The following is a 16608-nucleotide window of genomic DNA, read 5'->3' on the forward strand; positions in this document are numbered from 1 at the left end:
GATAGGGATGTGGAAGTTAGTCCAAAAGGAAGTCTGGCTTAAGGGGTCGGGGATTAATTTGAAAGGGAAATGAACAGTCTCCAACCCAGGGATCTGAGGAAGAAATCAAGAATCTGAGGAAGAAATGGGTTAGAGAAAGTGCAGGCTCAGTGTTGGAAAACGGGGCCAGATGCCAGTTCAGGAATCCCCGTTTTGAAGGCAGACTGTTTGGGAGGAAAGACGCCAAACATCCTCAAGTGGAGGTGAGACCGGGCTGGATGAGAGGGCTCAGCTCTGGAAGCCTAGTGGTGGCGAGCCACAGCCTGGCAGTGGGTCAGACCGAGAGGAGACCGGGAAGAGATGGGATCGGGCCGGGGCCGGGTGGGGCGGCGCAAGCTGGGCGCGGGCTCGCGGTCCAGCTACGCAGGTGCCCCTGTCCCCGCCCGGCCCCCGTCCTCTGGGCTCGCGGCCCTTTGCGTCCAAAGGGAGAGTGGGTAAGGATACCAGCCTCAGCAAACCCCAGGCGCGGCCTCTCCTCCTCTGGGCGCCGCCATCTTGTCTGCGAAGGGGTGGGGAAAGAGGCGTGGCACAGAGGGCGGGCGACGAACTCTGGCCAATTGTTGAGGGCCAATCCCAGGAAACGTCGAGCATTCATTGGTCCGTTCGAACGGCGCCCAAACATATTTACTCTCCAAAGGAAGGAACGGGGACAGATTGAAATCCCCGCCCCTTCGAGGCGGTGATTGGTTAGTTACCTCGCAGAGGCGGAATATGCCCCCGTAGCCCCGCCCACTAAAGGTGTGGATTTAGACGGGGCCAAATACGGGCGCTGTTCTTTCTCAGGGCCTTGGGGCGTGAGCTTTATAGGTGCCAGTTGGCGGCTACTGCCTCTGAGCTGGAATTGCACCTCTTCCTCAGACTCGCTGCCTCGTCCTCTATTCATTCATTCATTCATTCATTCGTTTATTCTACCAGTTACTGGGGATACAAATGCATTGGGAACACAAATGCAATAGGAACACCTATTGAAGGTACATGCTATCAAACAGTTCACAAGGGGAAACAGATTGTTACCGGGAGATTCCCAAACTGCTGTTTTGATTTCCTCAAGCTCCCTCATTCTCAGGGGATTACTTCATTGCCCTTGAGAAAAGGAGGCCACAGACCGGACTCTCTTACACAAGCCCCTATTACTTTGTTTACTAGAAGGCTCTAGTTAGATATCGACTCACTGGAGGCTCCAGGTTTCTCAAGGAGTTGTGCTTTTCTTTAATACTCAAGTAATATACAAATACATTTCAGACTCCAACCCAAATAATTGGAAGTCTGGTGTTCTCTATTAATTATCAAAGACAAATTCAAAAGGTTTGTTTTTATGGCATTGTGGATGCTATAACCTCAATCTCCCCATCAAGCATTCAGTAAAATCTGTGTTATTGCCCTGGTTTTAGAGTTAGACTTTTTTTTCCCTCTTTGATTTAATTTTGCTCTTTCTTTATGCAAATCATTGACAGGATCTCAAAGTCAAAACTTTATAAAAAGGTACATTCGTAGGAGATTTGCTTTCATCCTTCCCCCCTCACTCTATTCCCTCCCAGTACCACACAGGGCCCCACAAATAACACATACCAAACATTCCTTGGTCCATCAGAATCCAGGGTTTGGCACTGGTACAGCAGAATCCATAACTCTAAACATCAGTTCTGGTAATAACACCGTTCAGGCCCAGAGAAGCTCCTCTCCACATCTTATAACCTATTTCCTGGAAGCTTGAGGTGACAGTGTCCAGATGCCTCAAAGATCTGTGGTTTCTGTGGGGTAGGGAGGATTTGAGCAGTTAAACACTTAGGTGAGAAAAGAAATACATTAATTAACTTTTCTTCCTGTTCTAACAAGTAGTTTCAGAAGTACTCAGAATAATGAAATATTTACAATATTCATTCATATTTTTTTAAATGTGCATAATGTAAGTCTAGGTGAAACATGAAACATGCATGCATACTTAATTTTTTTTAGGCCTTTTTTGACATAAGGACTGGAATAGAGCAACTTACAATTTTAGGCTTTGGTCTTGATTTAGAATATTATTGAGAGCAAGTCCATGATAATGGGACTGATATAGTTAATAAAGCTAAAGGTGAACAGGTCATTTTTTTTAACCAAAAATCCAGAAGCATTTTCTGTGCCATGCACCTCGAATGGCACACAGTTGAACTTGTTGCTAGACATGACCTCAATTGTGCTGATCATGAAAGCATTCTTTAGGACAATGAAAGGATTATATATATTAATATTTTCTAGATCTGCCCAAAGATGAAACATCTTGAAAAAACGCATCTCACATTTGACCTTACACACCACTCTTGGACACATGATGGAAATGCTGCCTAAATGCTCTTAATGAGGTTTAATTTAGACCAAATACTCAAAAGAATTTGAAGAGCTAAGCAAAACAATGGAAGATGCTCAACAACAAATCACAGTCTCAAGTAGAAAATGAAATTACATTTGTTTTTTGGTATCATTAATACACAATCACATGAGCAACATTGTGGTTACATATCCCATGATGAAATTACTTTTGAATATGCATTACCCAAAGGTGTTTGAGATGGACTATTGCTTAATATTAATAACACTGACAAAAGTTTAACCAAAAAATCTAAATTTGACTATTTTAGTTTGTTTATTTGCAACTGGTGAACCAATACTGATACATTGTTACTATTAACTGAAGTCCATCGTTTATATCTGGGTTCACTCTGTGCTGTACATCCTATGAGTCTTGACAAATGCGCAATGCCATGTGTCTACCATTACAGTGATACGGAATATTTTCATTGCCCCCAATACCCCCTGTGCTCTTCCTATTCATCTCTTTCTTCTCTCCACCCCCACCCGCAGCCATTACTGATCTTTTTATGCTGTCTCCTTTTTATAGAATGTCATATTCTTTTCTAGAATGTCCTATCATTGGAAACATATAGTACATAGTCTTTTCAAATTAGCTTCTTTTACTTAGTAATATGCATTTAGGGGTCCTCCAGGTCTTTTTGTTGCTTTTTCTGTGCAGATTTGCTTTCATCCTGTCCCCTTCACTCTATTCCCTCCCAGTACCTTCCAGTACACAGGGCCCCACAAATCACCAACATACCAAACATTCCTTGGTCCATCAGAATCCAAAAACGCACTTGTTTTGATCCCTAAATAATACTGCCATTATATGGATGTACCTATCAATTTGTTTATCCATTTACCTATTGAAGGATATCTTAGTTGATTCCAAGTTTTTGCAATTATGAGTAGAGCTGGAATAAACATTCATGCACAGGTTTTTGGATGGACATTAGGTTTCAACTCATTTCAGAAAACGCCAAATAGAATGACTGCTGGATCATATGCTAAGGGTATGTTTAGTTTTGTTAGAAACTGCCACACTGTCTTTCAAAGTGGCTATACTATTTTGCATTCCCACCAGCAATGAATGAGCATCTCTGTTGCTCCACACCCTCTCCAGCATTTGATGTTAGTGTTTCAGATTTCAGCCATCCTAATAGGTGTGTAGTAACATCTCATTGCTGTTTTAATTTACAACTCCCCCATGACAAATGTTGTTGGCATCTTCTCATATGGGTATTTGCTATATACCCATCTTCCTTGGTGAGGTGTCTGTATAGGTTTTGGACCACTTTTTAATTGGGTTCTTTGTTTTCTTATTGTTGAGTTTAAGAGTTCATTGTATATTTTGGATACCAGTTCATTATTAGATGTGTTTTGCAAATATTTTCTCCCAGTCTGTGACTTATTTTTTCAATCTCTTAACAGCATCTTTCACAAAACAGAAGTTTTTAATTTTAATGAAGTCCAACTTACATCAATTTTTTCTTTCATGGATCATGCCAAAAAGTCATCACCAAACCCAAGATGACTTAGATTTTTCTCCGATGGTATCTAGCAGCTTTATAATTTTACATTTTACATTTAGATTATGAAAGTGAATTAATTTTTACGAAATATACAAGGTCTGTGTCTAGATTAATTCTTTTGCATGTGACTGTCCAGTTCTTTTACTTGTAAAGTGGTTAAATAATTTCTTTTAAATTTTAAAATATTTTCTAAATCTGAAGAATCCACATTCTAATAAACTATAAAGGAACAAATCTTGATAGTACACTCTGTTTACAAGGCTCTGGAGAAACAGTCATTCTCGTATGCTGCTGATAGGAAGGCAGAATGTCACCAGCCCAGTGGAGATGAGTTTAACAATATCTACAGTAATTACACCTGCATTATTACAAAGCTGCAGTAAGCAAGACATAGACATAGACATCCATCAAGACCAATGAATGGAATAGAAATCCCAGATATAAATTCTTGCATATATGGTCAAATGATTTTCTACAAGGGTGCCAACACCACTCAATGGCGAAAGGACAATCTTCCCAAATGGTGTTGGAAAAACTGGATATGCACGTGCCAAAGCATGAATTTAGACCCTTATCTTAAATCATAATATAAAAATTAACTCAAAATGTAATAAAGATCTAAACATAAGACCCAAAACTATAAAATTCCTAGAGGAAGACATAGAGGAAAATCATCATGACATTGAACTTGGCAATAATTTCTTGGATATAACATCAAAAGCATAAGCAACAAAAGAAAAAATAGACAAATAGGACTATATCAAATGAGGAGACTTTTGTGCATCAAGCAGCACAATCAGCAGAGTTGTGGGGACAACAAACAGAGCAGGAGTATTTGCAGATCATGTATTTAGTGAAGGTTGCTGTCTGGAGTGTGAGGAGAGCTCCTACCACTCAACAACAGGAAATCAAATAGCCCAATTGGGGATGGGTTGTGGACTTGAATAGACATTTCTCCAGGGATGATGTATGTCTGGCCAGCAGGCATATGGGGGATGCTTGGTGTCCCTGGTCATCAGTGAGGTGCTAGTAGGGCTGAGGTGTTGGTAAGGATGTAGGGATATTGGAGCCCTGTGCACTGTTGGTGGGACTGTGGAGTGGTGCACACACATTCTACAGTGTGTGCTATACAGTGGAGCTGCTATAGAAAACAAGCTGGAAAAAAATAAAAATAGAACTACCATTGATTCAGCAACCCACTCCTGGGTGTATTATCCAACAGAATTGAAAGCAGGATCCCAAAGACATATTTGTACACCCAGGTTCATAGCAGCCTTAAGAAAGAAAGAAATATTGCCATTTGCCACAGTCTGCATGGACCTAGAGGGTAGTAGGCTAAATGAAATAAGCCAGGCAGAGAAAGACAAATACCATATGATTCCACCTATATGTGGAATCTAAAGACAAAACAAATGAACAAAACAGAAACAGACCCATAAACACAGAGAAGAGACTGATGGCTACCATGGGGGAGGGGCTGTGGTGGGTGGGTGGGTGAAACAGGTGAAGGGGATAAAGAGGCACAAAAATCTCAATTATAATATGTTAGTCAGCATAGAGAATATAGTCAATAACACTGTAATATCTTTCTCTGTTGGCAGACATTAACTACATTTGTTGGGATGAGCATTTAATGATAGAGATAAATGATGAATTACTATATTGTATACTTGAAACCAATATAATATTGGATATCAACTATACTTCAATAAAAAGACAATAAAAGGACAAAACAACATGCTACTAACCAACCAATGGGTCAATGAAGGAATCAAAGGGGAAATAAAAAGTACCTGCAGACAAATGAAAACAGAAACACAACAGTTCAAAAGTTTTGGGATGCAGCAAAAGCAGTTTGTAGTAATATAGACCTATCTCAAGAAACATGAAAAATCTCAAATAAACAATCTAACCTTACACCTGAAGAAACTAGAAAAAGAAAAAACAAAGCTGATAAACCTTTAGCTGGGCTCATAAAGAAAAAAGAAAGGACTCAAATAAAGGCAGAAATGAAAAAGGAGATGTTACAATTGATACCACAGAAATACAACAGATAATAAGATAATTCTATAAAAAATCATATGCCAACAAACTGGAAACCTATAAAAAAATGGATAAATGCCTTGAATCATAAAATCTTCCAGAGTCAGGAGGAAATAGAAAATCTGAATATCCCAATTACTTATAATGGAATTGAACTGATAATCAAAGAACTCCCAACTAACACAAATACAGGACTTGATGGCTTCACAGATGAATTCTACCAAAAATTTAAAGAACATTTTTACCTTCTTATTTAAAGAAGAGTTAATATCTTCCCTTCCCAAACTATTCCAGAAAATAGCAGAGGAAGGAATGCTTCCAAATTCATTCTACAAAGCCAGCATTACCCTGATACCAAAACCAGACAAAGACACTACAAAAAAAGAAAAGTACAGACCAATATCTTTGACAAACATAGATGCAAAATCCTCAACAAAATATAAGCAAACTGAATTTAAAAATACATTGAAAGGACCCATCACCATGATGAAGTGGGATTTGTCCCAGGGTTGCAAGGGTGGGTCCGCAGCTGCAAATCAATCAACATAATACACCACATTAACAAAAAGAAGGATAAAAACCTTATGGTCATCTCAGTAAAGAAAAAAATATTCAACAAAATTCAGTATCCATCCATGATAAAACTCTCAACAAAGTGGGTCAAGAGGGAACATACCTCAACCTAATAAAGACCATATATGACAAACTGACAGATAACATCATACTCAATGGTGAAAAGCTGAAAGCTTTTCCTCTAAGATCAGGAGTAAGACAAGGATGCCCACTCTCACTATTTCTATTCAACATAGTACTGGAAGTTCTTGCCACAGCAATCGGACAAGAAAAGGAGCATCTAAATATAAAAGGCATCCAAATTGGTAAGACAGAAGTAAAATTCCAGTCAAATGACATGTTAATATATACAGAAAGCCCTTAGAATTACACCAAAGATCTGTCAGAACTAATAAATGAAATCAGAAAAGTTACAGGATACAAAATCAATGTACAGAAATTAGTTGCATTTATAAGTACTATAATGAACTAGTAGAAAGAGAAATTAAGAAAACAATCCTATTTATAATTGCATTGAAAAGAATAAAATACCCAGGAATAAATTTAACCAAGGCTGTGAAAGACATGTATTCTGAAAACAATAAGACACTGATGAAAGAAATTGAAGATGATACAAATAAATAGAAAGACATACCATAGTTGTGGACTGGAAGGATTAATGTTAAAATGTATATACTACCCAAAGCAGTCTATGGATTCACTGCAATCCTTATCAAAATACCAATGGCATTTTTCACAGAACTAGAACTAATAATCTTAAAATTTGTATGGGACCGCAGAAGACCTCAAATAGCCCAAATACTCTCTTGAAAGAAGAAAAATGCTGGAGGTATTACCCAATACTACAAAGCTATGAAAATCAAAACAGTATGGTAGTGGAACAAAAATAGACACATAAATCAATAGAACAGAATAGAGACCCCAGAAATAATCCAATCCCATGCTTACATGGTCAGTTAATCTATGTCAAACGAGGCAAAAATATACAACAAAGAAAAGACAGGGTAGCCAATAAATGGTGTTGGGAAAATTGGACAGCTACATGCAAAGGATGAAACTGGATCATTTCTTACACCATACACAAAAATAAACTCAAAATGGATTAAAGACCTAGGTGTAAGAGCTGAAATAATATAAACTCCTAAAAGAAAAAATAGGCAGTAAATTCTTAGACACTGGCATTAGCATTTTTTTCTGGATATGTCTTCCCAGGCAAGAGAAACAAAATAAAAAATAAACAAGTGAGACTATATTAAACTAACAATCTTCTGCACAGCAAAGGAATCCATCAACAAAATGAAAAGGCAACCTACTAGGGAGAATATATTTGTAAATGGTATATCCAATAAGGGATTAATATCCACACTATATAAAGAACTCATACAACTCAACACCAAAAAAACAAATAACCCAATTAAAAAATAGGCAGAGTATCTGTATAGACATTTTTCCAAAGCAGATACACAAATGACCAACAGATGCACAAAAAGATGCTCAACCTCACTAGTCATCAAAGAAATGCAAATCGAAACCACAATTACCTCACACCTGTCAGAATGGCTAATATCAAAAAGACAAGAAATAATGTGTTGGTGAGGACATGGAGAAAAGTACTTTTGGCAGGGATTTAAACTGGTGTAGCCACTATGGAAAACAGTATGGAGGGCCCTCAAAAACTTTAAAACAGAAATACCATACCATCCAGTAATTCCACTTATGGGTATTTATCTAAAGAAAATAAAAATGCTAATTCAAAAAAATATATGCACACTTATATTTATTGCAGCATTGTTTACAACAGCCAAAATATGCAAGCAACCTAAATATCCATTAACAGATGAATGGAGCAAGATGATGTGGCACATATACACAAGGGAATATTACTCAGCCATAAAAAAGAATGAAATCTGATTAGCACAAATAATGTAGGGTGGTCATGGGGAAGGCAGGATAGCACAGAGAAGTCAAGTAGTGACTCTATAGCATCTTACTATGCTGATGGACAGTGACTGCAATGGGGTGTGTGTGGGGACTTGATAATATGGGTGAATGCAGTAACCACAATGTTGCTCATGTGAAACCTTCATAAGATGGTATATCAATGATTCCTTAATTTAAAAAATGCTATAAATAAATGAAATCTTGCCATTTGTGACAACATGGATGGACCTAGAGGGTATTATGCTAAGTGGAATAAGTCAGAGAAAGACAAATATCGTGATTTCGCTTACATGTAAAACCTAAAAAACAGAACAAATGAATAAACAAAACACTCAGAAACAGACTCATAAATACAAAGAACAAATTGGTAGTTGCCAGAGGGGAGGGAGGAGGGAGGATAGGCAAAATAGATGAAAGGAATCAAAGGGTACAAACTTCCAGTTATAAAATAAGTAAATCACAGGGATGAAAATAGAGAATATAGCCAATAATACTGCAGTGACTCTGTATGGTGACAGCTGGTAACACACTTAACGTGGTTAACATTTCACAGTGTATATAAGGTCAAGTCACTATATTGTACACCTGAAACCAGTATATTATGTCCACTAGATTTCAATAAGAATTTTTTTTTTAAACTGGTTCAGGCCAGGAACCCCAGGGGATGATAAAGTATATATAAGTGATGTGGTATTCCAGCCTGGGGTGCATAAACGTAATTTAAACTAAGGATACATCCGACAAATCCAAATTGATAAATATGAAAGACAAAGCCTGCAGAGGTGTTTCAGATTAAAGAATAGCAATGACAGCTGGGGATAAATGCAGTAGAGGATTCTGGGCTGTGTCCTGTACTGGAGGGAAAAACAGATACCACAATGGACAATACTGGGACTCTTGTCAAACCAGAATGGGATTATAGATTAGAAATGTTTTGTATCAATTTAAATCTTTAAGGCTGGCAACTTATATTGTGGTTATATAAGAAAATATCCTTCTTAGGAAACATTGATGTATTAAGTGACCTAGGGGCATGATGTATACAATCTACTCATGATTCATTAAAGAATAATTATACATATGTAATACACACATATGTCAAATAACATTTTTTAAATTAAAAATGTAGTAAAAACTCTCATTAAGAGAGAATAATAAAGCAGAAAAATGTGGCAAAATATTAACAATCTCAGACACTAGGCAAAGGATAAACAAGGGCTATATGATCCTTGCAACTTTTCTTACTGAAATCATTTCAAAACAGAGTTAAATATATACATACAAAAACTAAAACACGGAAATAAAAATGTTTGCATGACCCTAAAAGATTCACATGCAGATAATCCCCAAACTAATTTCTATAGTAACTTTCCCCTGGCCAACATCAAGTTACAGTCTCAATTGGAGAGATTTGAAGAAATGTAGCAACATACAGTTCTTTGGGGTTTGCTTTATAATACCTCACCATTGAAGAATTTGAATAAAGTCAAAACAAGAAACACCAAATGCATGTAGACATTACTTAAAGAGATGGTGGAAATTACAATGTAAATGATAACAATTTATATGATGAAAAAATATTTTTAGTATTTTCTGGGATAAAATATTGATTATATGTAACTCCTTTATAATGTTTGGACATGACATACAACATTTATGATTCAGTTCTGATCTAAGTATTTTAAAAAATCAATAATAATTTCAGTGTAGAGCATATTTTTTCAAAATTGAAATTAATTTTTAAGCAGCTAAGACCAATAACTCAGGAGAGGTCAATTAATTTGGCATTACTGGCAATAGAATATGCATTATGAGAAAAATTTTATTATAAGAACATAATTAGGGATTTTGCCAAAATGAAGATAAGAAAAATTAACTTAATGGGATAAATACATAATTTATGAGTTGTAGATGACTTTATTATCCAAACCAAACACTGCTGGCCCAGCATGAGATTACCCAAGCATGTGCAATAGTAATTAAGGTAATTTATCTCGGATAGTTTGTTGACTTTAAGTCATACAAAAACCATAGCTTTACATATTTTTTAATTTTGTCAATAGAAAGTATATTTGTCAAGGTAAGAGAATAGAGCGTATTTAACAGTTAGTTAGCTTTCAAATAAGGCAAATATTTCAGCATATGGTGTGTGCTCTGAACTGGCCACACAAATATTGGGGTTGGACCTGTTCCTTCCATCCCTCTTTAGGTAACTCTTTTTATTTGGTTTGGGTCCTTTCATTTGTTTCTATTTGAGAGTATAAATATAGACGTGTAATAAAGAAAACATCCATTCATTCTTACATAAAAGGTAGCATTCTGTGTATGGCGTTCTATGCCTAGTTTCTTGATTTAAAATTATATTCTGGAAATCACTCCCTATTAGCACACAGAGATCATCCTTATTCTTCTCACAGCTGCACAGCACTCCTCTGCGAGGATCCGTTTATTTCAGGATTGTCTACAGGGGACCAGAAAGTGCTGCGTGTGGCTTCAGGTTGACATGGGAAGGGCAGAGGCTGCCAAGAGGCTCTCAGTCACGTGCAGGTGGCGTCAGGACAGTAGCCCCTCTTCACGCTTATCTTTCATTCTAGTGCAGGTCTCTAGGGACCAGATGCCTCGGCATGTTGCAAGTTAAAATAATGTGGGGCATTTGGTTCTGTCCCTCTGGGGCCTGAACTCTGATGGACCTAAACCCGTTTCTGGGTGCTCCCCTGCAGCTCTAGATAATTTATCCCACTTTATAAATCCTTTGCCAACTGGCCTGATCCCTCACTAAACTCATTCCTTCCCTACAAGGGGGAAGTCAGGGAATGGCCACTGCTAGTGGCCTCCTGCACGTAGCATGCTATGTCACACTGCAAACAGTTCACGCCACCCCCCATTTACCTGATTATCTACCACTATCTCTTAAAATGAAGTTGGATGTCAACTCTTCCAGGAAGCCTTCTTTGACTGCCTCAAGCTGGGATAAGTAACTGTGTTATGTGCATATGTGCACCCTAGTACTTGGCATGTTGTACTATAATTGCTTACTTGTCTGTCCCTTTCTCTGGAGCACATGGCCTGGCTCTCAAGCACATGGACCTTGTTTAGTTGTCATCCTATCTCCAGGCCCCTGCTTAGCCCCTGACACGCAGTATCCTAGCTCAGCATGAGACAGAGAAGCAAACCACCACAATGCCCTTTTCCTTCCCATCAAACCCTCTCTGGTCACATGTCACCTCTATTTTTACCGCAGTGCTGTCATCGCTCAGGATGAATTGAAATGAGACCCAACAGTCAGGGTTCCAACTCATAAATCCTGCTCTTCAGTCCCCCATCCTCCCACCTACTCTGTACAAGTCAAACTAGGGGCACCAGGGGGCGCTCTTAGGCAAAGACGAAATAGGCCATTGTAAATCTAAATTCCAGTTTCATCACACCATATTGCCATTGCTCAAGAACCTGCAGTGGCTCCCCATTCCCTGACTCCCCCTCCTCTGCCCAAGCTCTCACATACATGTCCATTCTACCCTGTCAAATTTCTTATTGGCTATGTACCACCCTTTAGGGTGTACCAGCTGTTTGCATTAGGGTGGTGCCAGTGGGCAGCAGTAGGTGGCTAACCAGAGCTTTAGCACTCAAGCCACTCCAAATAGACATTCAATGGGAATGAAAGGAGTGGGCTTTCTATGCAAATACAATGTCAGGCCGTGTTACCTAGCTCCCTGTCAGTCCTACCTTTTAGTCAAACGGAGGCTCTGAAACTCTCCTTAAACAGAAATTCTGTAGTTGTCACATATGTATCCCTTTCTTCAGTCTCATCCCTCTCTCTTTGCTTGCGGCACTTGGCCTGCTTGCAGCGATCTACCCTAACTCCTCCCTTATCTCAACCTGACTTCACTGAAGCCTCCACACTTCGGAAAGACTTCCTGGCTAGTGCAGGCAGAGGTCCACACTGGTGCCCCCTTTCTGAATCCCTGCTGCATTTCCTGTTTATATCACATGATTCTGTGGTAGTCAACCCGCTACTTTTCATTTCCATTATATGTTTACTTAATTCCACTGTAAACTATTACAGGTATAGTGCTCAGATTTGGAGTTTGGTTTGAATTTTAGTTCCTTGGGGTGGTCAGAAAGTTCTAGAACCAGACAGTGGTGATGGTTGGATAATTTGAATGTCTTTAATGCCACTGAAATTGTACACTTAAAATGGCTAAAAGGGCAAATTGCATGCTCTGTGCATTTTACCACAATACAAAAATAGTGGTTCTATCACTCACAGCCTGTGTGACTTAGGTCATGTAACACTTTGTGCTTGCTTCCTCATTTTTTTGCTGCAAATATCAAGACAAATATTGGTGATGAAAATGACCCTTAAGTGAAACGTCTAAGTTGTAAAACACTGTACAAATATTAGATACGAGCAGCTTCTTCCCTCGTGTGAGCATTCATTCACAGCCCCTCTGAATAGCCACTGGTTCTAACCCTTGCCCACCATCAGCTAATTAAGCGGTAGGGCTGCTCAAAGCCACCAGTTCCTCCATGGGGTTTACAGCAGAGGGTTTGACGCCCAAGTTGAACATGTGATGGGATGCGAAGGGAAGTCCGGGGCTTTTCTCTGACTCCAAACCCTGTTCTCTCACTTGGCAATTTTTCTTGAAGCCCCAGCCACTGGGTGCGTCCAGAAGAGAGGGCATTTGCCTGCCCTCTTCTCTTCCTCCTCTCTCTCTTCCCTCCTCCAAGATAAGCTCTGGCAACTGGGGTGGGGATCACAGGTCTGGGGACAGTGGAAAAAGGCTCCTTTTCTCCAGGGCTCTTCCTGGATTGCTCACAGCTTTGTGTGGAAGGGAATATAAAATGCAAATGTGGCCTTCGGGGAGGCAGGGCCAAGGGACCAGAGCTTGGTATCCCTGGGTTTCCCACAGGCTCGTCTCCTCTCTGTAGACTAGCTGGCCTTTCCGCAGGGACAACTCAAAGTCAACGCTAAACAGCTCCCTGGGGACCTCCTCCCCCTGGGTGGTGAGGAGCGGATGTGAACTCTTCCGCAGGGGAGAGGTGTAAGCTCCCCGCATCCTGCTCCCCTGCCTTCTGCATCCCCCACCCACCCCCATGCTTCACTCTCCAAATTTAGGGGGAATGAGGGAGTGGGAAGGGGGTTAGGCCTGCAGGAGCCCAGAGAATTGAGACCCAGCTTTGAAGCAGGACGCTCCATTCTCACAGCGGACAGAACCAAGGCGGGACCCAGAAACTCCCGCGCTGAAATCCTGGCTGGAGGGTCCCACTCCTTCCTTGGTCAGAGGTCACTGCGTCCGTGGGCAGCCCCTAGGGGCCCCCCGTGCAGCCTCGGCCCTCTCCCAACTCCCTCTCGACTCCCTCCGCCCCTTGCAGCGGACTGAATCCCCGCTGCAGTCCTGGCCCGGAGACCGGATTCGAGAGCCCCAGGGTCCCCCGCCCAAGCCCCTCCCCGGCCGCAGGCGCCGCCTGAGCATTTATGGTAATGTTTGGGTTGGTGTGAGCGAGGCCGGATGCCCCGCCTCCCCGAGGCCTCTACCGGGCAAAAGCTGGGGAGCAGGGGTTCCGGGACGTCCGGCGGGATCCCTTGGCCTGAGGTCCCGGGTTCCAAGGGCTGCCCGCGTGGAAAGGCCCCTGGAGTCGGAGGGGACGAGTGACAGTCCGGGCCTGAGGGCTCATCAGGGCTGGAGGCTAGGATGGAACCGCTGTGACCCCTTCAGTATACCCCACCCACTCCCCCCCTCCGGCTTACTGGTCCCCAGTCCCCAGGAGGAGTCCGTGTGCATCCACGCCTTTTCTCCTCTCTCCCCCACTGGCAGAGACAGGGCTGAGAGGGGAGGCCAGCAGCTCCCAGGGGAGTCGCCGGAATGCTGGGAGCCTGGGAACGGACCCTGCAGTCCCTGGGAAAGCCAGGCTGCGGGAATCCCACCCACAGCCCCCTCCCCAAGATGAGCTGCCGGATGCCGGAGACCCCAGGCCCCAGCAGGGGGCTTTGTGAGGGTGGAAACCCCCCTTGTTCAAGTCCCAGCTCGGCCCGACCCCCCGAGTTCAGTGGGCCATCTGCGACGAAGACACTCCCTCCCCCGCGCAGCGCCTGCCCTGCCTGCTTGGACATAATCCTGGCCATTGTGCCACTCCCCCCTCCCCCCGCTCTCTTCTCTGGACCCCAGCACAATGGGGCCTTTGCCGCCTCCAGCACTCAGGGTGGAGATGAACTCACGGTTTTTCCAAGTTTAAAAATACTTGTCCCACCCCCAAGTCACCCTCCTCCTCTAACAGGAGTTTCTAGGGAGCACCTCACCCCAGGCTGCACCTCCTTCCTTCTGCCCTGGGTCAGGTGCAAAGGACACAGATGAGACTATGTCCGGCCAGGATAGGAGCTGCTTCCCCCCATTCAATCTCTTCCCCGACTCCTTCCACCCAGTCCCCCAGTTTCCGGCTTCCTGGCCTGATGATGTCCTCAGCAGCAACTGCCCCCCACTCCTCCTTCGTTTTTCACTTCCTAAGCAGTCTCCTCCTAACTCAGACCCCCATTCTGGAAAAATTCTCCTACAGCCCCTCCAAAGACCCAGACTAGACCCTATCTTGCGGCCAGGCCAGGGGGTTCCCCAGCCTCCGTAATTGCCAAGGTTGCTGGGCCTCCGCACCCCACCCCCAGCTCCTTTTCGCAGCAGCTGCAAGATTGTCTTTATAAGCTTCCTTCCTCCGCGCAGCCGCCTTTCTCACATCCTCCTCCTGGTCAAGCCCCTCGACCAGAGGGGTGGATGGGAAGCCACTGTGCCCCCCACCCTAGGGCTGAGAGAGGACCCCCAGCATGCGTTGGGGGCAGACCCGGCAGGCCTTTTTACCTCCAAGCTCACTGGGACCGGATCCCCACCTTCCCCGCTTCTCCTTACATGAAAGGAAAGCCCCCCACCCCACCTCCCCACTGGGGACTGTAGCTGGGGACCCAGACCCCACCCAGCCGGTTTCTCTGCCTGTGGTCAGCCCTATGCCGGAAACACACAGAGGGCATTCCTCACAGCGGGGCCTCTCATCTCAGAGTAGCCTGGGGCAACCACAGGGGGGGAGAAAAGCTCCCAGAACCTAACTTTTGGAGAGAAATGAGGCTGGGCGCATGCGTGACCTACTCTGGCCTGGCCTGCACCTGGGCAGGGAAGCCTCCAACCAGTCCAGGTGCAAGAGTGTCAGCGGGGGGAAGACCCATCGCTGCCCGGTCTCCCTCAGCTGGGATCTCTTGCTTCTCTTTCCTGCTCCAGCTGAAGCTCTGTGTTCTGGCCCCTTAGAGCTGCTGGAGGGCTGATACCCTCCACCTCCTGCTCCCTCTGCCCTGTTTGGCCTTCACTCTCCTGTCTTCCTCTTTCCAGTCCCTTCTGTATCCTCTCCAAGGTCCTGACCTCTGTTCGGTTTGGAATCCCAATGTGCCCCCTTCATGAAGCCATCCCAAGGCTGTGTGCCCCTTGACTTCCACCACCCACTCCCTGAGCGGGATGGCCCCAAGCCACCGGCTTCCTTAAAGGACACTCTTTGTGCTGGTTTGGTGGGGCCTCACAGGGAAGGGATGTCACCCTGGGCTCTAACCTCATTTCCCTTCACTGCAGAGGCAGCTCCCTACCCCCACCTGGCTTCAATCTCCTCAGGGCGGAAGAATTCCAAACTGACTGTCCTTGGTGGTTAGCAAGCTTTGCTTGCAGGCGGAGAGAGGACAATGATTAGTTAATTGTGTTAAGTGAAGGGAAGGGGGTGGGGCAAGGATGCAGCAGTCCCTGCTCAGCTCTGGGCTGGTCCAGCAAACAGCATCCCTCAGCCATTCCCACTCCTTCCCCTGCAGACAATCAAACTCATCCATTCACTCCTGGCCCACGGCCAGTCCATACAGTCCCTCTAGGGCTGAGTCCTCCTCCTGCGCTCTCCCCCCAGGATCCAGGGCCCCGGCCCGGCCACCTTGGCATGGCCGCCGGCTGGAGGCTAATAGAGGGGGAGGAGGGGGTCAGCAAGAAGCTGATGTGGTTTGCGAATCATTTCTGCGTCATCAAAACGTCATCCCCGAGCATTCTCTCAAGTCACCTGCCGATCTCTGGTGTTTGCTGCCTCACCCTGCTCCCCCGCCAACCAGCAGAAATGCTGCCCTGCCAGGCAACAGACCTGT

The 16608-nt window shown here is 43.4% G+C and overlaps 1 protein-coding gene across 1 annotated transcript in view; it reads right to left on the minus strand.

Moving 5' to 3' along the window:
* Positions 1–1654: 1654 nt before the first annotated feature.
* CBL (Cbl proto-oncogene) overlaps positions 1655–16608 on the minus strand; it is a 119194-nt gene continuing 104240 nt past the window's right edge. The window contains exon 16 of the mRNA XM_073239612.1: positions 1655–1790. Within this exon, the coding sequence (XP_073095713.1) occupies positions 1774–1790 (17 nt within the window). The 3' untranslated portion in view covers positions 1655–1773. The remainder of the gene's footprint in view (positions 1791–16608) is intronic.

Source organism: Manis javanica, chromosome 6 (genome assembly GCF_040802235.1).
Source record: "Manis javanica isolate MJ-LG chromosome 6, MJ_LKY, whole genome shotgun sequence".
Taxonomy (NCBI): domain Eukaryota; kingdom Metazoa; phylum Chordata; class Mammalia; order Pholidota; family Manidae; genus Manis; species Manis javanica.